The sequence below is a fragment of the Acartia tonsa genome, chromosome 11 (assembly GCF_053477335.1).
Source record: "Acartia tonsa isolate MP-2025a chromosome 11, ASM5347733v1, whole genome shotgun sequence".
Lineage (NCBI taxonomy): Eukaryota > Metazoa > Arthropoda > Copepoda > Calanoida > Acartiidae > Acartia > Acartia tonsa.
Genome location: NC_137270.1, coordinates 25261581 through 25288575, shown reverse-complemented (window position 1 = coordinate 25288575; position 26995 = coordinate 25261581). Strand labels below are relative to the sequence as shown.

Sequence of the window (26995 nt, the reverse complement as noted above, 5' to 3'; positions counted from 1 at the left end):
ATTTTTCCATTTTATCCCATTTCTTACTGGATAAAACTAAGAAGGAAAAAAATATAAAAAAATTGCAGCAGGGGAAAAATGAATCTTGTGCAGCATATACACCCCTGCTAACTGCTGAACGGTTCTCCTTTACTGTGTAGCTTCTTATAGGTCCTGAGATGGAGGGGGGGAGGGGGTGAAACTACCTTCCTAAGAAAAAAAATAACCTAAAATTGAAAGTGTGGGGTTGGACTTTCTCCAACCCCACCCCCTCTCTCCCACATGAAGTGCCCCTGGAGTCCGCTATAAAAGTAAAAACAAAATACTAGATATAAACTTAAAAAGAGTCTTAGATCGTGCTTCAAATATTGACATTCTTGTTTTTTTTCAGGGACCATAGCTTGCAAGACGATGGAAGGCCAAATGTGTATTCTCAAATATTTTCAATGCCCTATTCTTCAAAAGTACTCGAAAACAAATCTGCTAAAGCTACCAAAGAGAAAACTAAAAAGAGGGGGAAACAAGGAATTATTGGCGATGAAAGCAAGATTAAGAAACCAAAAATAAGCAAGAACGAAAACATTAAAATAAGTAATACCACTAATGAAAATGAGAAGAAATCCGCAAATCAAAATAAACAAAAATCTACCAAAGTTAAACATGAACAGCTCAAAGAATGTAAACTTCTTGATGGTAAAACTATTGAACTAACATCAGATTGTGTTCAACTACCTGAAAGGAAACATGATCCAAAGCAAGAAACGCCAAAGTATAAAGTTCCCCTGTGGAGAAAAAATGAGTTGAAAGATCTCGAAAACTACAGGTTAGATTTTTGTCATTACCACAGCTACTTTTTTATATAAAAAAAAGCAGCGCGTCTAACACTCCTAGCCTCAAGAGGAATTTATCGTATTAGATTTTGTTCGGGAGAGGTGTGTATGCTAAACCTACGATAAATAAAGTAAAACCTTCGTACAACCAGTACACCTTTTCCCCGAATAAAACAACCAAATTGATTCCGTGGTTCACTACCCATAAAATAGTACTTTACTGTTATTTGCTTGAGAGTTGTGGTAAAGCTACCGTTTCCGTACTTTTCTATTGTGTAGGTACTGCAGTAAAGCAGATGCTTATTCAATAGCAAAATGCTATTCCATGAAATTCCCTTTGTTTGTTTAAAAAGTAGAACTTGAAAAAGGATGACAACTCTCATGAAAATCAAAGCTCTGAAACGGTATGACAGACGAACATTGACCCTTGTAGAGTGTCAGAAGTGTTGATAAAATTGTACATTAAAACTTTTAAAATGCAGAATACTGTTTCAGGACACACTGACATACTGACTGATAGTACAATTATAACATGCCTAAATTAACGAAAAAAGCTAACCGTTATGGACATAAGGACCGACCTTAATCATAGAAAAGCTTCGCTTTTAAACCCTCCTCTTTAATTTTAGAGGATTTATTTTTGCGACTTCCACGGCTTCCCGAGCTAGACGGTCAAGCGGGGCCTCACATCTTATCAAAGCAAGGTTGGTGTTTTTTTATTACGGATAAGTGACCATGAATTAACCCCCTCCCCCCCCCCCCCCCTCCCAGGTATTAATGGGAAGATTCATTTATGGTCTATTTTTTTCATGTACTTGCTTTAAACAAGCGGTTGCGTCTCTAGACATTAGGAATTTATTCGAGATAAAGTTTTTTTTCTCTTTAATTTCGAGGACATTTATAAAAATCAGGGAGTAAGGGAGGGGATAATGGATCGAATATTCAATTTTTAGGAGTCTCAGACTTTGGGGACTGGCTTAAAGGGAATGTGCAAGAATTTAGCAGTTTTTGACTGAGTTTGGGGACTTGCGCATGAAATGCCGCTACTCGTTATGTATGTTTTGAATATTGCAGACGGGGAGAAGAGATATGGGAAGTGGGGGCAAGGGAAATAAACACTCGTTGTGTTAGTTTGGAATTTAGCAGACGGGGAGAAGGGTGGTGGGGGCAATGGGCAAGGGAAATAAACAGAATAAAAAGAGGCAGTCATATTCTTGCTAGCAGCTGGCCGGGTCCAATAATCTTTTAATATAAAAATCACACCAAAAAACCTCAATATATTTCATCAAAAACAAGTTGTGATTTCACTTTACATGACGCTATGGAAATCTATTATTCAATTAACAATCCCTTTATAATTTCCTACAAATTTATTGGATTAAACTGGATTTCATGCCCTTTCTTTGATAACTCTTATATTGAATTAATTGCCCATTGTCCCCTCCCTTACTCCCTGTATAAAAATAGCTTTACAATTAATGAAGTAATTCGTCTGTCAGCATCGTGACATTCCCCCAATGTTAAATATCTCTTATGTTAGTATCAAAGCTACTCTTTAATTAACTTCACGTCGTTCCGTCCGTAACGCTATAGGAGAAATGTGATTTTCTTGTCTGCTTAGTAGGGTGAAACTTGTTGTCATGTCAGCATTCCCATAATTAACTTCAAAACATCCATGGCGGCGGGTTGTTACTTGTTATAGTTGTCATATTTGTCCCCCATATCTTGTTTTTGTGCTTCGCTACTTAGGGATGTTGTCAATGTGTCATCCTTGTTTTTGGATAAAGATGTTTTTTTTTAGACATCAGATGGCGAAGATTATTAGCGTTGTGAGAAAGAGTTATGCAATTACAGTTATAGGGTAAGTTTGGTTTGCTTTTAGTTTGTGGAGCAGAAACTATTCTATAATTGAGGTTGTCTGTACTAAAATATTAGCAATAAAAATACAAATCCGCGTTATTTATCCCCTTTAAATCTACAGAGAGACTATAGGTACATTAAAACGTTTACTGCAGAGACTAATGCTCTGAGATAGGATTACCAATCAATAAATATATTCGTATACATAGATATATAATCCAGACAACTACCTGGCCAAATTGGTGGAGACCTTTTTCAGCTGGTAGCGAAATGCATTCTGTTCTTTTGTAGGGGCTGTGTTTATATTTCCGACGGTGTTCACTGATTTTAAAGACCAGATACAAAATCGATATAGGGTCCCCGCCCATTGGGTAGAGTTACATATAGCTCATGTTTTATGATCTTTTACTTTTATTACAAATCTTTGACACGATCCCGTAAAATAATGAAAACTTCTTGTTCTCCTAGTGATGCTATCCAAGATGGAAGAAAGATTATTGATCTGGACAAAGGTAAAGAATGTATATACATTTTTATCTAAAACTTCTTAACAGCTGAGCTACTCTTTAATTCTGAATGTTATTATTTTTAACCACGAATATTTCTTGCTGAAGCAATTTTAAACAGGGGGAGGGGTGTGTGTTAGATACCTATCCAGAAGAAAGAAAATTTTATGGGAGAATTACAAGGGTCTCGAAAAATTAGACAACGGACGAAAAAGGATTTACATTACAAATAACGTGAGATAAAATAATTCTTTCTGTAGATTAAAATTATTGCTTTAAAAGTTTGAGATAACCAATCAATTTTAATATAAGAAAGTAACTATGTTTTCAAGACAATAAATAAAGAAACATGTTTTTACAGTCCTTGTCCCCTCCATCTTTGGAGAAATGTTTTTCACATTGGAATAGTTCAAGATCTTCATTTCTCAAAAAAGCTTACGTCTTAAAAGTTTTTACCAATTTTCTAAAATGAATTTAGTTATCCCATATCCCAATGACAGGATATTCTTAATTTTCAGTGGCGGAAAGAGTTGAAGGAAACGAGATTTGCAGCCTGGATAGTTTTGCCAAAATATTTGGGAATATCCATGACAAGACTGCAGCAGTCTTCAAACCAGAACATGATTATGTCAGGTGTGCACTTTTTATTTATTATTCGATAGGTTTACCTACTGTCCACAAAAACTAGGGCGGGAAATGGAATATTTTTTTCAGCCGGGGAAAAAAATAATTTTGTGCAGAATATCAACCCTTGTTTAAGTTTAATCATTAGCTGACGAGTATTCTTTTAAATGAAAATTACTTGCAAAATCTAATTTTTCTTTTAGATGCACTCAACATATTTCTGATATTGTTTCAACCTTAGTCAGGTACAGTTTTTAATATGATGGTGAATTTTTGGAATTATCAGTGTTCTTGTTTTTTTAGAATTCAAATTATGTTCGTCTCCACTGTGTGGCGGAATATTGAACAAACATTTCATAATATTCCTAACATCACAATACTGTTATTTTGATTTACTATACATTTATAATACAGAGATTTAAAAGAGTTTAGCGTTTTTGCAGGGGTGTATATTCTACATGGGATCCCCTGCTCAGGGGGGAGGGGGGGAAATAAAAAATAAGTGGTTGGAGGGAAAAAATGTAAAAATTAAGAAAACCGAAAACATTTTTTCCTTTCCCCCCCCCTCCTTGGTGAAAAAAACTAAAAAAAATGTGTGGTAGGAGGGATAAAATAAATAAAATATAGAGTTTTTAAAATATTTTTCCATTTGCCCCCTACTTGGTGAGAAAAAACTAGGGGGGGGAATAAATCTTGTGCAGAATATACACCCCTGTGCACTGGTGCAGATTTAACAGAAGTTGGAAGAGAGTTGCAGGCATCAACAACTCTAATAGAAAAGCTATACTTTCTCGCATCAGTTTTAAATCTTAGTTTTACAATGTTCTCATAGTTAGCACTTAATCTTGTGGTCTGTCTGTCAATAATGTTTAAAGGGGTAGTTGCACGAAATACATTTTAACTTGAATTAATTGAACTACATTTTTTCCTGTTCAATTGTTTAAATTAATCTATAGGGCATATATTTCAAAGAATTTCAATTTTCCTGGTATAGGCCCTTTCGTGGCAACGCTCCTTAACTTTACCTGATTCTCGTAATTTTATTTAATAGAATTTGGACAGCTGACGACAAAAAAGAAATGGACAAGACTATTGATCCCATGGGTTCCAATTCACAAGAAGCATTAGTGAATGCTCTGAAAGAAATGGATGTAAAATCTTCCGCCAAAGCTGAAGACCCGCCGCAGTCTAAGCGTAGCAGACGTAACAATGCAGGGGATAAGAAACAATTCTTGAAGATCAAATATCCAGATTTTGATGTGAATTGCTCCAGCGAGGAATTGAATAATTTTATTAAATTAATTATTATGAAAATGTTGATAAGGCTGTAGTTTTGGTTTGTTTATTTCTGAGTGGGGGGGGGGGGAGGAATGAGAAATGAGAGGTTTAAAGTTTGAGAGGGGTGAACATACATTTACCCCCACCCTTGGACGTCTAGGTAAAAAACATTTTTGATCATCTTATTTTGATATTAGAACAACTTTTTCAGTTCATTTTTAATACTGAACATTTTGAAGATGATATCTGAATCAATTAAAGTACAATTTAAAGCTGAATCATTAGGTTTATACTTATATAGGTCTTGAAGATTTTAATTGTATTCAATTGCTAAGGATCAAGCTGCTAATCAAACTGATGACGAAGCTGCTATTGAAGAGCAGCTTGAAGCTGCCGCCAACAAACAAATGTCAGCTAGAAAAAGCAGAAAAGGCTCCCCCATCCCCAAAAAGTCAGCCTCCAAAAGCCGCAATAATTCTGCTGGTGGAAAAAATAAGAGAGGAAGGCCAGCTAAACACAAAACAGGTTTTATGAAATATTTTTTCATTTTAACGGATTTTCAAAATGAAATTGCGCATTTATTTTTATACACTAAGCAGGGTGAAGACAATGGCCGATAAATTGATGTACATCCCCAAAAAATGATATGCAAAATTACCCTTTCTGTGGAATATAGTAAGTGGTTGAATTGTCCTGTAACTCAACCTAATGAACCAACCAATCAAAATTGTTAAGCCAACAAATAATTCCATTTCCTTGTAGTTTTATCTATATTTAGTAATACAAATGTTATTTAGATGAAAATTATGTGAGAAGGTCTCTAAGATCAAGATCCAATAGTCGGGTGGATAGACCCAATTATAAAGAATGCTCTACTGATTCTGACATTGAAAGTGCCATCAAGCAACTTCCCATTATTCCAAACAATGATCGTCTAGTGGCTGCTTCTCAAGATATTCCTGAAAATATTGAGAAACAAGAAGAAAGACAGGTAATCACAAGTTTTATAATTATTTGACTGTATGGTTCAATTTTATGTATAACCCCTACAATCTCCAAAATTGCTGAGTCTTTGGGGATGCTTAATATTAGACATGGACAGGTTTTAGGTTATTTTAAGGAATGTGATCCGTCAACTCCAGTTTGTAAATCAAAATACACTCAGCTTATCAATCTAAGATTGGACAAAGGATTATCTCCTCTAATCTCCGTGTTTATCTTAATCTTAACTTTAGAGAATTAGGCCTACAAGGGAAAAAGTTTTCTGTTGAATTTGTTGACATTCGTTTTTAATAAAATCATTTTTCTTATTTATAAAATATCTTTCCTCTTAAGGAAGCAGAAATTGTTCAGACTGAGGATTATGTTGAGCCGAGAAAAGCTGAAGAGAAAGTTAAAGATCCAATTGAACCAACTGAAAAGAATAAGAAGGGTCGAAATAAACCTGTTTACAGAAAGATTCTAACCATAAAGGATATTAATGTAAAGAACCTTGACACATCAGAAAAAAACGGTGCAAATGAACAAACCCTAAAACATCCATCAAGTGCAGCAGCTAATAATATATCCAAAGATACAAACACGAATGAGATTAGAAATCATGAAGGTGAGATAACACAGGAGCCAAGAATCAATCTGACAACTATTCTACGTGGAATTAGGTGTTTATACAATATCAGAAATATATATCTATTTCAATTATATTTTATTTTTCCTCGGTTTCCAAAAAAAAAGAAAAAATCCAATATTACAGTTGAGTTAATTCATGAACATTAAGAAAGCAGACAGTCAAACAAACGAACATTAACAAATGTACCTATTTTAGTTCTGAAGCTCAAAAATGACTTAATTACATGATAGACTTGATCATATATTTACAAGCTTTGCTTTAAATATTGTTCCTTATCGCCCAAGGAATAATAATCCCAAAAATTAAATAGTTTTATAGATAAATTGTAGTATGTAAGGCGTAGAATTAATATTATAGAGTTGCTACGCTACCTTGATTGTAACTAACTGTTAAACAAATAAACACAACACTTTTGAAATGGATTGGTAAATTCTAACATGTCTAAAATAATAATTAGTTGCTGACCTACAGACTATAGTTGTAGAAAAGCCTCGCTTTAAAAAAACTCAATCTTCAATCAAATTTGGATTTGGATTGTTGAATTTGTATAGTTGGCGTATTGTATAAACTCTTTAAATAGGAAACTGAAAAGCAAAACCAACTGTCCTGAAGCTCCTCTCATCGAAGGAGAAAATGCTGAAAAGTATGAAGCTAAACTAGAAAGGGCTGCAGGGGCTTCTGGCTGTTCAACCCACAATACTAAGGAACATACATTTACACATTTTTGGGAAATCTTTACCATCTGCTTCGATATTGGACTGCAACTTATCAAAGATTAAGAATTTTATGGGATATTCAGCGAAGCTACTTTATAATTCACTTTTTCAGTCAGTTGGTAACGCTATGGGGGAAGTGTGTTTTTATAGGCTGTCATTCAAGATATACTGCTGAATTTTTAAAGGCGAAGCTTTTATATAATTAGGGTCGGTCCGTCCGAGATAGATAGCTTTTATTCGTTAATTTAGGCATGTTAGAATTTTTAACAACAATTTTTTATGTGATTTAATTATCCGTTTGATCTGATTTTTGGTATATTGATTCCTGGGACAACAAAGAACAATATTATAAGCAAAGCAACTCTATAGTAAAGTCCTGAAAATGTAAGTATGTCCATAAACATTATGCTTAATAATACTAAGCTATATTTTTAAGGTTTCATGACTTTCTTTTAATTTTTGCATATTATCTTTTTTTCTCTCATAACTCACTTTGTCCGTTTGTCCATCCCATGACATTTTGTGCTTCGCTACTTATGGATGTTGTCATCCTTGTTTCATATCTTAAACACAAGATGTCATCTTGCACTTTAGCAACTTTTTAAATCGCAAGCAAAAACTTAAGTAATTTGATTCATTGTTTTTATGACAAATACGAAAGAAAAGTTAGTGAAATACCATTTTATCATTGACATTTATTTTGTTAATATACTCAATTTTATTACGTACAGGCTTACATAAGTTATAAAATATTTAAATGTTATTTGTAAAGGATTTGAAGGCAAAAACTGATGTCATAGGAAAACGAGGTCGACAGAAACGCAAAGTAGAAGGAGACAGCAATTTAAAGGTAAACAACTTGCTTGCTCAAATATCATAGTTAGATTTTAGAAGTTTGAACATCATTATTTGGTTTTTTCTTACAACTAAATAGTCAAATATTTGTTTGCCATGAAAGGTCAGTCACTTTGGAATTTAAGGTTTGCATCTCATATTTATTATTTGATTTAGTAATATTATTTCTACGGGGTGTGTGGGGTGGGGGGTAACCGTACGATCAAAATTATTGTTTATTGTAAAAAATATTTAAGCCCGCGAATGATAGAACGTCTTTAAACAAACTTCGGATAACAAAATATCTATTACCTTTGTCAGTCCGTCAATTTGATTACAGACATATATCCTCACCACTTGACCACTTGACCACTGAACATTTATCCTTTAAATCACTTTGTCCATAGTTCCATCCATGTTTTTTTGTGCTTCGCTACTTATAGATGTTGTCATCCTGTTTTATTCAAAGATACAGCCTGACAAAAGACCATCTGGGGCTAAAGAGTTTGTTTCATTAGAGATCCAAGACACGTCTCAACTAAAACTAAGGCAGGGATATTGAGATAGTTTAATGAGTGATAAAAATGTTTCGTTGCTCGTATTTGAGAGACTTCAAAGAAGAACTTAAAGATTAAGTGATTGGTAATAAATGGGACAGCATGCAGTTTTGACAAGTTTTTAAAATTCTATTAAATAAAGTGAAATAAATTAGGGAGGGGGGGGGGGGGGGAGGAAAAGTTCCAGCCAAGTCTAAAAATGTATAAGGAGTTTGTCCTTTGGATTTCTAAATGCCTTTGGTGATTTTTTAATATTTTTTAAATTTTTCCTTTCATATACTTAAAAAAAATAAAGGGAAGTATTTCCAGTTCGCTGTCTGTATGTAATATGTATACTTACCTCTTTATCCCACTTTAAAGGAAACTCGACTACGATTATGATGCAGATGTATGCAATTTTCATAGCGGCGATGACTCTTTTACCAGTACCAAGATTGCTGACTCATTTAACAATGCCAAAATTGATGATTCTCTAGCAAATGAAACCATTGGTGAATCTCTTGCAAATGTTAGCATTGGTAATACCCAAGCAAATGCTACCAATGATGATTCTCTAGCAAATGAAACCATTGGTGAATCTCAAGCAATTGCTAGCATTAATGAATCTCAAGCAAATGCAACTATTGACTTTACTCAAGCAAATGCTACCATTGATGAATCTCAAGCAAATGCTAATATTGACGATACTCAAGCAAATGCTACCATTGATGAATCTCAAGCAAATGCTACCATTGATGAATCTCAAGCAATTGCTAGCATTGATAAATCTAAAGCAAATCCAACTGTTGACGATACTCAAGCAAATGCAACCATGGATGAATCTCTAGCAAATGCTACCATTGATGATTCATTTAACAATACCAAAATTGATGATACTCAAGCAAATGCTACCATTGGTAAATCACAAGCAAAAGCTAGCAATGCTCATACTCATACTCATGTCAAAGCAACTCCTATGGTAGACAAAGGCGAGAAAATTAAAACTCCTTTGACAAGAAAAGTGACAAGAAGCTCATCAAGAAATGCGCGAAAAATTGAAGCTGAACATACTATGAAAGATGATAGTTTAGGACTTGAAGCCAGTGATACTCTCAAGTTCTCAAATGTCATAGATTCTGTTAAATTGTCCAGGAATCTACCTAGAAGAAGCTCAAGGGCCAGTGTGCCTAGGTAAGAAAAATATATATATTTAAAATAGATTTATTACTATAGTCAATAAGTAACTATTACCCTTTCAACGTAATTAAAAACCATTTGGGTGCCCCCCCCCCCCCCGAACTCTTTGACAACCATTAAAAATATTTTCTTGTTCCGCGTTTTTGTTCAAAGCCCTTTGTTTCTATATATGTATGTGTAGTACACCTCCTAACCTGTAATGCAGTCGGATTGTTCCAAAACTTTCTTTCTATTGGCTTAATTAATGAATTGGTTATCTAGACTTTGTCAATAAAAAAAATATTTTGACGATAGAAAACTAGGATAATAATATTTAAAGGTAAAATTGCATTCATGCACAGGCAGGTGAAATTCTTTTATGAGTATGTTGAATACATGCCCAAAGTGGTTAATGGTATTTAATTAAAGAATTGGTATGTAATGCAGATTTTAATTTATTTTGCCTAAATTGCTAAGGTTTTTTTTCTTTCATAAGGGGACGATGCACGAACGAGAGCAAGTAATTTAAGCACCTTCCAGCATTAAACCTATTTTTTTTTAGTGAATATAGTACGTTTATGCTAAATGTTAACAATATTACAAGTTAGCAAACCTTTTTTTAATTATACATTTTTTATTTCAATTGTATACTTTTGTGTCAGAACTTTTGAAACAACAGTTTGAACAACAAACATTTAATGATATTTCCAAAAAATGCATATAATTACAAAGTTTTTTTTCCTATTAAACTATTGTGAAATCTATTTTTTTTTTATTTAATATACCTAACTATTTAGCATAAACCTAGTATATTCAACAATAACAAAAGCTCAAGTTCAACGCCTGAAGGTGCGTAACATCACTTGCTCTATTTAGTGCACAATCCCTTTTCAGTGTTTTTAATCTCCTGACGGACAATGATGTAATTGTTCTTTCCCTCAAAATAAAATTTCTACTTTTGTTTTAGAGTCCTGTTTAATACACCTGTTTCTATGAGAAAGACTGCCGTTAAAACTCCTAAAGATGACCAACAAATAGCTTTTGTTACACCTAAACCAGCAGTTTTTGGTACACCCAAACGAGGTGGGTTTAGTACACCCAAACGAGGAGTGTTCTGTACTCCTAAGTCAGGAGCAGCGACAAGTAAGTTATTAACACACCTCCCATGTAAATCAGACTGTAGGACAAACGCACATTAACACTTGTTGAGTGTCATAATTTGATTAGCAGAATATTAATTTATTTTTAAGTTTTTAAAAAACTGCAAAACCGATAAATTGTTGTTAAGTGACTTACTTACATTTATCGGACTTGATTATAAAGTAGAGATGCCTTGCTAATAAGAATTTACATTGTGAAATCTGAGGAAAGGAACATTCATATCATATAAAACATTGTTGTCTAAAAAGTTCAAAATTAACATGTTTTAAAATGGACTTAAGGTCTTTTTAGTAACTGATATAGTATTGCCACGCTTTCTAAATCATATAACTTGCTAAATGAATCATCAGGCCAAGTTTTAAATTAATAGGACAGTTATAATATGCCTAATTTACAATAAGAAATCGAGATTGGTTATACACACTGTATGCCCAGAATTCCAATATAAAACAAAAACTCATAATTCTGTTAATTTTGCTTCAAATTAAGAATTTTATTTTTTAAAAGGACTCTCCACAGAAAAATAAACTTTGGATTTTTGAAAATCTAACCTGAAATTATTATTCTCTGTTCAATTTTAGGCATTTTTTGTTTTTGTAGCATCGCGATCGAAGCCCTTTGAAAATTTTGACCGCCCTTAAGTGAATCCTCCCGCCATTCAATTTGTGCTGCTTTAGTGATTTTTAGCTTCTATGTTGCCGCATTCATCGCCCTTCTCCGCCGCTACTCCGCTATTCATTGCTGTATGTCGCGGTTTAATACATGCTCCCCTCTCCCTTGTTCAGAAATTAAGTGGAGGCTGGGGGATTTTGTGTATAGCGATGTAAGCGGTGTATAGCATTGTATAGCGGAGTAGTGGCGGAGAAGGGCGATGAATGCGGCAACTGCGATTTTATTGGGCGGAGGCGAACACAAAAAAGTGGCGGCAATATTGTCCAGCAGTTAGGAAGCATGAGTAGAGTGGAGGCAAAATTTATAAACCTTAGATTGTGTATGGTCTGTATATGACGTGGTTAATATATCCGCGGTGTCCGCGGAAATGCGGTTTTGTTTTTTAGCGGTCCATGGCGCACACCAACAAATTCTCGTTGTGTGTGTGTAGTTTTTTTGGAGTAAAGATACAGGTTGACATAGGAAAGGGAAGGCAGGAATGTAATAGGTGGGAGGGAAGGGGGCACCAGGTATTTGCAGACCTGTAGGATAGAAAATATACAGGGATTTGACAATGGAGATTAAATTGATTATCCCCCATGGTTAGAGACAAAATTATTCCCCATGGTTAGAAACAAAATTATTCCATCTATAGATTTAGATCATCAGTGCATGAAAAACTAAGTGGTAGTTTATACCAACCAATCATGATTTTTTAGTTTTTGAGAAATAGTGTTTGTAAAACTTAGGGTATTACAGTTGCTAGATACTAAATTACCCCATCTGTTTTTGGTATGAAACCAACCAATCAAATTTCAGGTAAAGTTTTGGGCCAATTAATAAGATAATGTGGCAATACAACTCCCTGAAAATATTATAGAAATTTTAGATGATGTAAAAAAAAACCAGATAAATAGGATGATTATATAACATAAAAATTGTTGCAAAAAAGTGGAAAATCAAAATTACCATTTCTGTAGATCAAAAATAGTGGTTGAAATAATCAAACACTCAATTTAAGGAATCAACCAATCAAAATTCATTGAAGTCCCAAAAGTAATTAATCCAACGAATAAGAAAACATTGCTGGGGATAGTGTAATAAACAGCCCATTGTCCCATCTCTCTCTGCATTTCTTATCTATCCCATGTAAACATTTTTCGTCAATTGTGCTATCCCTGTAGACAACTCTTCTATACCCAGGGAGGAGATAAAATTGAACTGTAAATTAAAATTATACCCAGGGAGTGAGGAGACATTATTAGTCTTTACAGTTGTATATCACAATTGGTAATCTTGAAAACTTTGGGTTATTGAATTTTGATTGGTTCAAATTCAACCAATAATATTGATCCACATTAGGGGTAATTTTAATTATCATCATTGTGGATGTAAACGTTCATTATCTTATCCCTGAATTATATAAAAAGTTCCATTTTTATTTGTTACAATATAAATTTCATTTCTTTATTGAAGTTACTAACTACCAGAGATCTAAAGGGATAGGTAAGATAATAGCCGATAAATTTATGTTCATCCATTTGATTCTACACAAAATTACCCGTTGTAGATTGCAGTTAGTGGTTGATGGACACTAGGTATACTTAATGAACTATCCTTTCAAAATTTAATTAAATTTCTCAAAGTCTAAAGTTGTTCTGCTAACAAATAAGAAAACGTTATCAAACTTTTGGTATTAGTGTAATAGACAACCCAATGTCCCCTCTCTCGTTATCAAAGTCCAATTGATCAATAATTTTGATTTATTTCTTTTGTCATAATTAGGAAATTTATTGTCCATTTTCTTATTACTGCTAAAAATTTAAAATACTAAATTAAAGTAAAACAGAATCATAGAATCCAAGAAAGTTGAGTACTGAGTACTGAAACCCTACCACACCCCAATATTTTGATTCAATTTGAGAATGCTGGGATGGAGGTAGCTTATTCTTTGTTTGTTTATTATTTTAATATTTATATTTTTTATCGTTCATTGTCTTATCCCTTGTGATTCCTTAATCAAAGTATTTGTAATTTTAAGGAAATATAAGGGGGAGGAGGGGGTATTTTTTTCTATATGGGACTTATGGGAAGCTACACTGTAAAGGAGAACCATATAAGTTCAGCGGTTAGCAAGGCAGTACAGAGAAACAGACATATAATGATTCCTCTTACTAGGGTTATAAAATAAATATTTTTCCAGTATGGCTACGACACCGATTAATATCAGAAGGATAAGATTAGGTTCTCATCCAATCATGTATAGCATCATATTCCAGATAATTTTCCACGGGGCTAGCAAATCTAGTATTTATCTTATAATTTTTCATTTAAATCCACGGAAAGCTGTCAATGAATAGCTATTCCAGTATTAAAGTAATTTCTGCGGTTTCACAAATAACAAAACGAAGCATAGAGGGGAGGGGGTTAATGCAACAACTTCGTAATCAATGAGTAAATTGCACTTAGAATTCGAATTTTGATCTGAAATTTTGCATGAGTAATCCTTGGTAGGTCTATTTTCCCTAAATTGAACAAAAATTTAGAAAAGTAACAACTTTGTTTAATTCATGGTAAATTGTAGATGCCGCATCTAAGTTTCAAATAAATTGAACATGTAAACGCTACTTTTAAAGAAAAGCTTCCCTCTCAATTAAATTAAGTAAGTCATAATTATGTATATGAATAATTTGATAAACACGCTGACCTTGACAGACACACTTCCTTTAATTGGAGCAGAGCTTGCCCTCTGACTTTCAAGGCGAAAGTCATAGCTATCACAGCTCAGAATTAGGCAACCTTTATGCACTATTTGGCCTGTTTCTTATCAATATACACATATATATGGACCATGTAGGCACACCTATTGTAATTTATCAATGTTGTATGTTTATATCCAACCATATACCTATTGTTAATTATCTATTTAACTATTTCTGTATATAAGCCATACCTAAGCCTTTTTCTCAGATAACTTTCTTATCCAAAGTATCATCAACAATTTTACGCTCAATTGACAATAGACAGACAACACTCTAAATCCAAGTATTTAGTTTTCTTTATAGCTTGCAAACACTTTAAAACTCAGTTATCATTTAACTCGCAAACCAACTGGTTCTCCCTCTTCTCTCCTGGCTTAAGAAGGTAAATGGCTTAGTTTATTTAGCATGCATTGTTTAGTTTGAATTTAGGTTCCTTTGTACTTGGCATGTATTGTGCATATAACTTATGTTAGAGGCCTAACTATATGCACAATCATGACTTGGACTTAGGCACTTCTCATCCTACACTACTTACACTTACTATAAGTATTATGTAACATTGATATCTGACTGATCTATATGTAAATACAATTAACTTAATTAAACTGTTTTCTTTCCTTTTTATACTTATCTTATATTGATTTAACATCAAAAACCAACCTTTACTCTTAGGTTAAAGCACTGTAATACCATGCTTGGGTATTTATGAATCGCCACAGATTCAATAAATTCGTATTATAATTGTGGGAGTAAAAGGACAAAGCATTCTGTACTGACACTGATGTTGAGAATACTTATGGGTATTTCATTTCAATTCTATTTTTAAGCAGTACTCATGAGAGAGCATTTCCCACATTCAAACCCATGGGCAAGCGCCCCATTCACACTATCAAAATAATAGTGTATCGCTGCGATATGACTTAAGATCTTGTACATTCAGTCAAAGGGCCGGTCGGATCGCCGCCAGCCGTACATCCGCTGAATTGCCTGTGGATGAGCTACAAAAAAGTGGTAATACATGTGGCTGAGCCACAAACACACAGATCATTCCCTTTTTATGTCAAATCATCTAGGATTAAGCTAGAAAGGTGTTTAAGGTGTCTATAGAAAGCTCTTTGCATGCCCTAACAAAAACTGTACAGGATATTGGTTCTATCTCCAATATTTAAAATACATCTTCAAGATTTTGTATTTTTTAAAATTCCTGTTGCATAAAATGTGTTGTAATATTAGAGACCCCATATCATTTCAAGTTTATTGTCAGGCAATAATTCTGCATCTTCAGACACCTTAACCACCCTTGTAGGTCAATCCTAGCCAATTTGAGACAAGAAAAAATGTATTGAGAACTGCTACAAAAACTGGCAGGATTTTTAAAATTAAAGATTTTAGGGAAAAAAATCACTTTTGTCAAAAAATTCCAATACCTGTGAATCAGAAATTACCTCTAATTTATGAATAAAGCTTAAAAAAAACATAATGATATGATAAAAAGTATGATTTAAAAAAAAAGTTTGGATGAAAAAAAGGATCTTCTTTAGACTGATTTTTAACCAAATTCTAGTTGCGAGATCTTAATGGAACCAAGACAGGCATCATCATCATTGCCATATCATTCATTAGCGATCAAAATAAAAAGTTTTTTGGGTAGAAATAAAAAATTGACCAGAATAACCCCACGCTACCCTAGTTGATTCTTACATAATTAATGATAAATTTATCCTGAAAATAAGAAAAAAAACAGCTAAAAGGCTGAGCTGCCAGCCATTAGCCATTACTTTTTCAACTTTTTGTTCAATTTCGGGAAAATAGACCTACCAAGGATTACTCATGCAAATTTTCAGATCAAAATTTCAATTCTAAGTGCCATTTACACATTGATTACGAGATGGTTGCATTAATCCCCCCCCCCTTTTTACAAATTTTGTATTAGCCAACAAGTCTGGAAATAATCTAATAATATATTTTTATTTAAAGCAAAGCCATTCTATAATTAGGGTCGGTCAGTCCGTCAGTAAGTCCGTCCGTCAGTCCATAACGGTTAGCTCTTTTCGTTAACTTAGGCATGTTAGTTGTCCTATTAATTTCAAACTCTGCATGGTGATTCCTGTAGTAGTTAGGTACAATTTAGAAAGCGTAACAACTCTATCGTTACCAGAAAGTCCGTACGTCCATTTTAAACATGTTGATTTAACTTTTTTAACAACAAGTTTTTATATGATAAAATCATTCGATTGATCTGATTTATCGAATACTGATTTCTAGGACAACAAAGCATCTCTATACTTAAGTCCTAAAAATGTAAGTATTACAGACAATTTTCCACGAATATCAAATTAATATCATAAAAATAATACCCGTATTGTTAGGACGGACCTTTTAATATCCACGGAAAGCTGTCTATAATACGACGCGATAAATAACTATTTTTGTATAATAAAGATGGTTGCGTCTAGCAGTAGCGATAAACTGTTTATTTTATGACTATTAGCCAACTATGTTTTTTTAAGCGAAGCTTTTCTATAATTAGGGTCGGTCCGTCCGTCCGTCTGGCATGTTAGAATTGTCCTATCGATTTGCATGATGAATCCTGTAGTAGTTAGGTACGATAGTTAGTAGTATATAGTTACGTAGCAACTCTATAATCATTAGATTGTCCGTACGTCCATTTTAAACAAGTTGAATTTTAACTTTTTTTAACAACAAGTTTTTATATGATAGAATCATTCGATTGATCTAATTTTTGGAATACTGATTCCTTGGACAACAAAGTACATTGTTATAAGCAAAGCATCTCTATACTCAATTCCTAAAAATGTATGTTATCCTGTATTAGCGTAGTTTTTCAACAAATTTGTTTAAATTTTGTTTATAATTTTATACATTTATATTCTGATTATTCAGTTATGGCACTCTACAAGTGTTAATGTTCGTTTGTCCTACCGTTTCAGAGCTTCGCTTTTATGGATGTTGTCATCCTTGTTGTTTTATTGTCATTGAAAACGGGACTGAGAAATTTTTCAACCAACAATTAATCTTTGGAAGGAGTAATCTTATTTAATATCATTAGGGATGTAATACATTTTTTGTCCATTATCTTATCCCATTAGATCCCTGTTCAAACTCTTCAATTTATTTCTACAAAAATATTAGTATTGTTTATAGTGATGGGAATCCGGATCCGGAATCCGAATCCGGAATCCGCCCAATTTTCGGCCTATTTTGGAATCCGAATCCGGATCCGGAATCCGTTTTTTATAGCGGATTCCGGATTCTAAATTGGTAGGCTAAAATTACCGTCTTGAGTTTTTTCTTACAACTCCCTCTTAAATTTTTTTGTACATAACAAATTTTAATAATTACTAATGTGATGTAAATGTTTAACATTCTAACACTTTAAACAAATCAAGGCTTCAACCAAGTAACATAGTGTTAAATTAATGAAAAAAGCTATCCCTCTGTGACGGACGGCCTTTTAAAAAACTGCTAGAATCCGGAATCCGAATCCGGAATCCACCAAAAATAAGAATCCGGAATCCGCAAGAATCCGTCACTTTTTTTGACGGATTCCTTCAGAATCCGGAATCCGAATCCGGCCCAAAAATTCGACGGATTCCCATCCCTAATTGTTTAGTCATTGTTGGATATTATTTAATTATTAAAAAAGACATGTTAGAATAGTCCTATCGATTTTGCCTGGTGATTCCTCTAACAGTTGGGTATCATTTAGAAAGCAGAGAAACTCGGTAATCATTACCAGAAAGTCTGTACGTCCATTTAAAATCTGCTGATTTTTTAACATTTTGACATTTTTTATATAGTATGATTATCCTATTCATCTGGTTTTTGGAATAATGACAACAAGGCACAGTATTATAAGCGAGGTGTCTCTATAATCAAATCCTATAAATGAAAGAATGTCCCTACTGTTTCCTAAATTTACGCAGTTTTGCATCAAATTTATGTACAATTGTGTTTAGACTTAGAAATCAATGTCCTGCTGTTCAAGTTCTAACACTCTACAAGTGTTATTGCTCTTTTGACCTTCCATCCTTTTGCTTTTCGATCTTCACTTTTATGGATGTTGTCATCCTTGATATGATGAGTAGATTTAATAGCATTGTAAACTTCTATCCTTATATAAAAGTAGAAGGTTGTTTGTCTGTGCAATGTGTAATAAAGTATCTTACTAATAACTGAACCAATATGGTTACCCTTTGCAGTGAAGCTTCTTACAGGTTCTAGGCCTTTTCTCTACTTCTCCAAGCTACGTTGTCTTATTTTTTCATTTGTAGCATGAATTGTAATGAGGGGAGAGAATATTGCGTATGAGAATGAATATGGGTCGGCGAGTTAAATCTCTGGAATGGAGAAAATGTTCTTTAGCGGCGAACATATATTGAGTGGAGGTAAAGTGTAGAATATATTGTTATAGCGGTAGTACAAATAGGCGGCGGACAAAATTTTCAAAGGGCTTCGATCGCGATGCCACAAAAACAAAAAATGCCTAAAATTGAACAAAGAATAATAGTTTCAGGTTAGATTTTCAAAAATCCAAAGTTGTTTTTTCTGTGGAGAGTCCTTTTAAATGAAGGATGATTTATGTAAGTTTTATTTTGGATACCTTAAAATGCTTTCAAAATAAAAAAAACATTAATATCGACGAAAGACACTTACTTACTTCTTTTTTGACAGTTAAGGGGGGGGGGGGGCGTACATATCCTTTAAAGACTTTAAACAATAAGAATAAAGGATTGTATCAAAAAATTGCATTGAGAACTATAAATATCACGATAAAATAATTTGTAAAAAATAGTGATTTTAATTCATCTTTTTTTTGTGTCAAAATTGCTATAAAATGGGTCTGACCGCTCCTACAAAATTGTAAATAAAAAATTTCAGCTAACGAGGCCGCCATTGAAACCAACGGGATTTATTCATGGAGTGCCTTGGTTAAACATGTGTAAAGATCTGATATGCGGCCTCGTTAGCTGAAAAAAAAGATCAAACTATTTGAAGTTAAGAGTATCATGACAAAATATTATAATTCCTGCTTCTTTAAGGGGGAATGCTTTGACATTTATTTTTTATAAGTTTTATAAGTAAATGTATAAAAATTATTTTAAAATCGTATAGTATATTCAATAAGCTTTCAAAAAAGGTATAACATATTACTGTAGCTTAATTTTTGGTAGTTTGACGATAATTTAAAGTTTGCATATAAAATGTAATTTCATTAGTCAGGCTTTATTGCAAAATCCTAAATATCTAGGTAGGCTACTTCTCGAAGATGTAAAATTATAAGTAATTGATATTTTCACCTCTAGCTTTGGGAATCCTTCTCAAATATGACAAAGATTAACCTAAAACTTTAAAATTGGTCAATATCCAAAAATGCATTTTTTGGAATCTTGGAGTTTTTGCATTGGCTGGGCACATAGTGACACAGTGATCTGAAGGGATAAGGCAATGGCCGATAAATTGTTGTACATCTCCAAAGATAATACACAAAATTACCCCTACATTAGATTACAATTAGTGGTTGAAACGCCTGGACACTGAACTTAATGAACCAACCTATTAAAAAATAGCAAACAAAAAAAGTAAATGTTTTTATAAAACTTTGGGGACTAGTGTAATGAACAGCCCAATGTCCCCTCCCTTCCTAACAAACTCCCCAGATAGATAATGCAATTAAGGACTGTGTCAATAACTTATTAAAAACGCTAGAGACACCAGTCACCAACAAGGACGATTCAGCTGAAGACAAGAAACTGGGCGCAGACAAGAGGAATAGGATGGAGGTAAATCAGGCAAGTTGTCCCTATCCGCCTGGCTCTCATCCTCTTTCAGCCAAGTAATAATTTCCTATTTTCCTTAATTCCTATTTTTTTCATCCTTTCATGCATTTAGTTCAAGAACAAATATGTCCATTAATATTGAATATGCAACACAAAAAAATTCAGAATGGGGGTAATACAAGTGTTAATTTTGTTTATCGAAGTTAGTGGAATTAATCAGTTTATCGTCTATTATCTATCTCTTATATAGTCTATAAAGGGGGGGGGGGGGCGTGGGGGCTAAGGCAACCATCTCGTAATCAATGCGCAAATGGCCCTTAGAATCAGAATTTCAGGATGAAATTTTGTATGTGTAATCCTTGGTAGGTCTATTTTCCCTAAATTGAATAATAAGTTGGAAAAGTAAAGGCTAACGGCTGCCAGCTCAGCCGTTTAGCCATATTTGGGCATTTTTAGGGCAAAATTATCGATGATTATAACAACAGACTTTTTAAAAATGTCTATTACCAGCTGCTTAACACCTAGAACCGACTAAAAAATGCTTATAGAAGCTATAAAATGCCAAGAGTATCATAATTTATACCAAATAATGTAAAACTATAATTCAAAAAGTTGAGTCGTTCTTAATTGATGATGGATTTGCCCTGAAAATAGCTAAAAACCGGCTTAACGGCTGAGCCGCCAGCCGTTACTTTTCCAATTTTTTATTCAATTAAGGGATAATTGACCTACCAAGGATTGCTCATACTAAATTTCATCCTGAAATTCGGATTCTAAGTGCTATTTGCGCATTGATTACGAGTTGGTTTCATTATCCCCCCCTCCCTCCCTTATAGAAGAATAAAAATGATTTAGAATACAAATTCAAATAGAACCATGTGTACTTTGTAAGCAAAGTATGTTTAAAGTATATATAAGGGGGGGGGGTGCGTAATGACATCTATTCTTAATCCGTGAGCAAAATGGTCTAAATATTGAGCTAGACCCTTCAAACTTTGTATATAAGCCTAGTCCTATAGGTATTACATCTAAATGGCAAAAAAATCCAAAAAATTTTATTTTTAGGTTAGGTTAGGTAAGAAAAACCCTGCGGAAATGGGGTTTTTAGGCTTTTTTTGGTCTATATTGATGTGGAAACTTACCTTAAATTGTTTTTTTCTTAGGGTTTTAACTTAAATACACTGTGTCTATTCATAAGGACATTATTTAAGATGATTCAGCAAGTTGGGGACCGACCCCAGGGGGCTAGGTGGGTGGCCCGCAGGGGTTAAATGCATTTTTCCCAATATACATGTTGTGACACATCAAATTATAGGTTTTTTAGGTCATGGAACTCAAATTCGGAGCTAAAATAAGCATTAGACTAATCTGAAGCTAGCCCCAGCGGGCTAGGTTGGTAGCCCACAGGGGTTAAGTGCATTTTTTCCAATATATATCTTGTTATATATCAAAATATGGGTTTGTTAGGTCATGAAACTCAAATTCTGAGCGAAAATTAGCATTAGACTAACCTGAAGCTAACCCCCCCGGGCTAGGTTGGTTTTCTGCAGGGCTTAAGAGCATTTACCTAACCTAACCTAGAAACTTACTTATATTTTTACAGGTTTTTTTCTTGAATAAACTGTGTCTATTAATGAAGACTTTATTTAAGATGATCCAGCAAGTCGGGGACCGACCGTAGCGGGCTAGGTGGGTGGCCCGCAGGGGCTAAGTGTATTTTTCCCAATATATATGTTGTGATACATCAAATTATACGTTTTTTAGGTTAGTAATTCAAATTCAGAGCTAGAATTAGCATGAGACTAATCTGAAGCTAGCCCCAGCGGGCTAGGTCGGTGGCCCGCAGGGGTTAAATGCATTATTTTTTAATATATATCTTGTTATATATCAAAATATAGGTTTTTAAGGTCAAGAAACTCAAATTCAGAGCTAAAATTGGCATAAGACTTACCTGAAGCTAACCCCCGCGGGCTAGGTAGATTTTCCACAGGGATTATGTGTTTTTTACCTAACCTAACCTAGAAACTTACTTATTCTTTTTGTTTTTTTCCTTGAATAAACTGTGTCTATTAATGAGTACATTATTTTAGATAATCCAGCAAGTTGGGGACCAACCCCAGCGGGATAGGTGGGTGGCCCACAGGTGTAGTGCATTTTTTCTAAAGTATGTGTTGTCATACAATTATACAATTATAGGTTTTTTAGGTCAAGAAACTCAAATTCAGAGCCATTTTAAGCATTAGACTGACCTAAGGCTAACCCCTAGAGATTATATTATATCATCCTTATCATCATATGTCTAAAACGACCGGGCTAGTATTGCTTGATTCACTTCTACAAGAGTTTCTACACTGAATATTCCTAACCCACTAACAACAAATAACCTAATTTGCAGGAAATATATATTCCTGTTGTAACTAACATCTTAACACCTGATAATACAGAGTTTGCATATTGTAGCAAGATAAGATTGTCCAGTTCATTATTTTGATAAAAAAAAAATATAAAAAAAAGATACCAAAAGAAAAAAATAAACAAAATAAAAAGAAACTAAAGAAAATTTATCACTATTTTGATAAAAAAAAAGATACCTACCAAAAAAAAAATACCTAAACAAAATTTAAAAAAAAAAGAAAAATATAACCTGGACACCCACCTCTGTATTATCTTGTAATATTCAACTGTGATTTATTTGTATATTCATTCTCACACATCCGCGAGGGTGCCCCGTACCTATCACGTCTCGGTAGGGTAGGGGAGAGGATTGGATATACCTTATGTTTATGTTGGGAGCTGTGGAGTGGATAAAGCAAAACTAGCTGAGTCAAGATTACAGTTTTAAAACTAATTCTGCCAAAATGCCAAACATCAAGAAAAAGTATCCCTGCATTGAGTGCAAAGAAAACGTCGAAGAAAGCCAACACTCTGTTCAATGCACAATATGTAGTAGGTGGATTCACAAAGATTGTGGAGTGGGGGATAAACTATACAACCTTATCTTGGAGATATCTGAATCTATGGGCAGTCACTGCTGGTCTTGTGAAGGATGTGGTATTGGTTTGTCCAAAATGAATAAAATGGTTCAAAATCATGACAGAGAAATCAGAGAACTTCGGAAAGATGTGGATGAGCTGAAAAAACAGAAACCTGATACCAAGAATCTGGACAACAGAATCACATCCTTGGCTTCGGATGTAGCAAATCTTAAAACCCAACCTAAATCTGACAATGAAATTGTTTTTGAAGAGTTGTCCCTGAGAGAAAGCAAAAGGTCAAACATAATGGTGTTTGGTATAAAGGACCCGAACTCAGAACTTGGAGACAATGCTAAGAAAAAAGTTGATGAAGATTCTGTGCTTGAACTTCTGCAAGAACTAGGTTTTAAGCTGAAAATGAAAGAAGATATTAAGTTTTTAGCCAGAGTTGGTAAAGCTTCAGCTAAAAAGCCTATTGTTGTTGGATTTAGGAGCCAGGTGGTCAGAGACAAAATTCTGAACAGTGCCTACAAACTTGGTGAAAGTACTTTCTTTAAAGATGTATCCATATCTCCCGACCTAACGACCAGACAACTAGAGGAAGATAAGAGAGTATCCAGAGAAGCTGAAGCCAAAAACAAAGAGATGATGGAGAATGAACCAAATGAAGCAAAAAACTTCATATGGAAGGCTCTTGGACAAAGAGGACAAAGGTACCTGAAAAAAGTTGCCCTAACAAATGCAGAGAAAGAAAAAAGCAAGAAAATACCACCATTACGTCTGAGGATCCCAAGTCACAAGAGAAAATCAGAAATGGAGAACGAGGAGGAGGAGATGGAGGAAGAGCTTCCCCTAAGCCAACAGAGAAAAAAAAGTCACAAACAGTATTAAATATTATTTATCTAAATGCTCGCAGTATTGTTAGTAAACTTGATGATCTTGAATTACTTGCTAATGAAAAAAAACCTGCTTTAATTTTGATTTGTGAATCTTGGTGTAATTCTAATATTAATAATGCTTTTCTCTCTATTGACAATTATTATCTTGAACCTAATTTATGCTATGACCGCTGTGATACACAATTTGGCATTGGAGGTGGCCTTCTTGTATATGTAAGAAATGGCCTACATGTTTTACCTATTGACAATAAATATGATTTTAACCAATATTGTACATTTAATGTAATTGATGATTCTGACAACAACATTTTTACTGTAAATCTTATTTATTGCTCACCCAACTCCACTCGTGAAAACTTAATTAAACTTTGTAATGTTATTGAAAATAGTAATGATAATGATTTTAATCTTTTTATTGGCGACTTTAACATGCCAGAAATCAATTGGAATACTTATAGTAGTAATTCTTCAAAATATGCTCTGTTTACTGACATTTTAAATCAAAAATTTCTTCATCAACTTGTAAATTTTCCAACCCATAAAAAGGGAAATGTTTTAGACCTTGTTTTAACTAATAAACCTGACTGTATTTTAAATATTGAAAACCTTGGTAATTTATCTAATAGTGACCATTGTATTTTAAGCATTGATGTTTTAACCTCATATGACAATAATGAACAATGTGATTATATTTTAAATTGGAACAAAGCTGATTTAGTTGGTCTTTCTAATCACTTTACTAATGCTAATTTAGTTGCTGATGTATCTAATTTAAGTGCTAATGATGGATATAACCTATTCAAAGATGTTATACATGAAGGTATTGAGAGATTTGTGCCCAAAATTAAAAGAAGAACAACACCACGCCCTGTGTGGATGACCAGAAATGTCATCAGACTATCCAGACAGAAAAGAAGAAGATTTGCTGAATTTTGTGAAAATAGAACAGATGAGAACTATAGAATTTATAAGTCTATTGAAAAAAAGTGTAAAAAAGCAGTGAGAAACAGCAAGAGAAAGTTTGAGAAGAAAATTTCAAAAGACTGTAATCAAAAAACCTTCAATTCATATGTTCGTAGCAAAACTAAACAAAAAACTGGTGTTGGACCACTCTTGGTTAATGGCAAAATTATAAATGACAATTTAAATATTGCCAAAATCCTTAACTCACATTTTTCCAGTGTTTTCACTAGAGACAATTCTAACTGTGAGGAAATTCCTTCAAAGCCAAATGTAGAACCTTTTGAAAATTTTAGAATTTCAAAGGAAATGGTGAAAAATAAAGTTATTAACTGGAAGAAAAAACATTTATGTGGCCCAGATAAAGTTACAAGCTATATATTGCAGACATTCCAAGATGAACTAATCGAACCTTTGACAATAATCTACAACAAGTCTCTACAATCAAGTGATGTGCCTGCTGATTGGTTAATAGGAAATGTTACACCTATTTATAAAAAAGGCAGTAAACGAGAACCTTCAAACTACAGACCAGTCAACCAAACAAGTGTTCCAGGCAAAATTTTAGAATCTCTGATAAAAGACAAACTTGTGGAACATCTGGAAAATTTTGAATTAATTTTGCCATCACAACATGGTTTTACTAAAGGTCGTTCATGCACTACAAACTTGCTTGAATTTTGTGAGAAAATATCAAACTGTTTAGACTCGAATACACCTGTTGATGTTATCTACCTAGATTTTTCAAAGGCATTTGACAAAGTGCCCATTTCAAAGCTTCTCGCCAAAGTTAAATCTTTAAACATTACAGGGAAAGTGTATGAATGGATTAAAGCATGGCTTACAGACCGAAAACAACGTGTTGTCCTTAATGGTGTGGAGAGTGATTGGTGTATTGTGATTTCAGGTGTCCCACAGGGCTCAGTTTTAGGCCCTATCCTGTTCCTGATATACATAAATGATATTGACTTATCAGCTGATAAAGTCAAGTTCCTCAGTAAATTCGCTGATGATACCAAACTTGGCCACCCTGTTAAATCAGAAGCTGACAGGGATCTTCTTCAATCCCAACTAAATGCTCTGTGTGTATGGGCCAAAGAGTGGGGAATGGAGTTCAACGTGGAGAAATGTAAAGTCCTGCACTATGGCAGAAACAACAAAGAGTATCAATACCAAATGTACAACAAGATACTGGAGAAAGTGGACTCAGAAAAGGATATTGGTGTCCTTGTTAATAAATCAGGCAAACCTAGTGAACAGTGCATCAAAGCATCAAGAACTGCAAATGGTATTCTGTCCCAAATTTCAAGAACTTTTCACTATAGGGATAAGAAAGTTTTTCTTGATCTCTATAAGAGACATGTCAGAGTACACTTGGAGTATGCCACACCTGCCTGGTCCCCTTGGCAAGCAGGTGACTGTGAACTTCTGGAGAAGGTTCAAAGGAGAGCTGTTAATATGATTTCTGGACTTAATGGCACCTATGAAGAAAAGTTGAAGCATTTAAATCTTCAAACTCTATCACAAAGAAGATTTAGAGCAGATATGATTGAAACTTACAAGATTTTAAACAACTTAAGCAATGTTAATCCGGAAGTCTGGTTCACAAGATCAAACCCCAACAGAGTTTCAACCCGCTCATCTGTACCTAACCCAGATTTGAACTTAAATCTAACTTTCCGCAGAACAGAGATTGGCAAAAACTCTTTTAGTTCTAGAGCAGTAAGAGGCTGGAACAATCTCCCAAGCGAAATAAAATCTTCTACCAGCCTGGCTCAATTCAAAGTAAAGATTGACAAACACCTGAAAGAAGCTTG

General features: G+C 33.9%; 3 protein-coding genes across 8 annotated transcripts in view; all 3 read left to right on the top strand.

Moving 5' to 3' along the window:
* The window catches only part of LOC145331684 (uncharacterized), a 34959-nt gene that overhangs the window by 3622 nt on the left and 4342 nt on the right, over positions 1 to 26995 (top strand). The window contains exons 6-21 of the mRNA XM_080176475.1: positions 371 to 802; positions 1439 to 1513; positions 2611 to 2670; positions 3138 to 3181; positions 3694 to 3808; positions 4003 to 4044; positions 4851 to 5078; positions 5415 to 5602; positions 5875 to 6068; positions 6413 to 6738; positions 7288 to 7413; positions 8198 to 8273; positions 8727 to 8806; positions 9175 to 9984; positions 10937 to 11112; positions 20274 to 20400. Coding sequence (XP_080032601.1) covers positions 371 to 802; positions 1439 to 1513; positions 2611 to 2670; positions 3138 to 3181; positions 3694 to 3808; positions 4003 to 4044; positions 4851 to 5078; positions 5415 to 5602; positions 5875 to 6068; positions 6413 to 6738; positions 7288 to 7413; positions 8198 to 8273; positions 8727 to 8806; positions 9175 to 9984; positions 10937 to 11112; positions 20274 to 20400 — 3099 coding nt within the window. The remainder of the gene's footprint in view (positions 1 to 370; positions 803 to 1438; positions 1514 to 2610; positions 2671 to 3137; positions 3182 to 3693; positions 3809 to 4002; positions 4045 to 4850; positions 5079 to 5414; positions 5603 to 5874; positions 6069 to 6412; positions 6739 to 7287; positions 7414 to 8197; positions 8274 to 8726; positions 8807 to 9174; positions 9985 to 10936; positions 11113 to 20273; positions 20401 to 26995) is intronic.
* LOC145331690 (uncharacterized) overlaps positions 22657 to 26995 on the top strand; it is a 34169-nt gene continuing 29830 nt past the window's right edge. The window contains exon 1 of the mRNA XM_080176491.1: positions 22657 to 22687. The gene's annotated coding sequence lies outside the window, so the exon portion shown is untranslated. The remainder of the gene's footprint in view (positions 22688 to 26995) is intronic.
* Positions 22657 to 26995, top strand: part of LOC145331686 (uncharacterized) — a 29359-nt gene continuing 25020 nt past the window's right edge. For all 6 annotated transcript variants that reach the window (XM_080176480.1, XM_080176483.1, XM_080176482.1 and 3 more), the window contains exon 1: positions 22657 to 22690. The gene's annotated coding sequence lies outside the window, so the exon portion shown is untranslated. The remainder of the gene's footprint in view (positions 22691 to 26995) is intronic.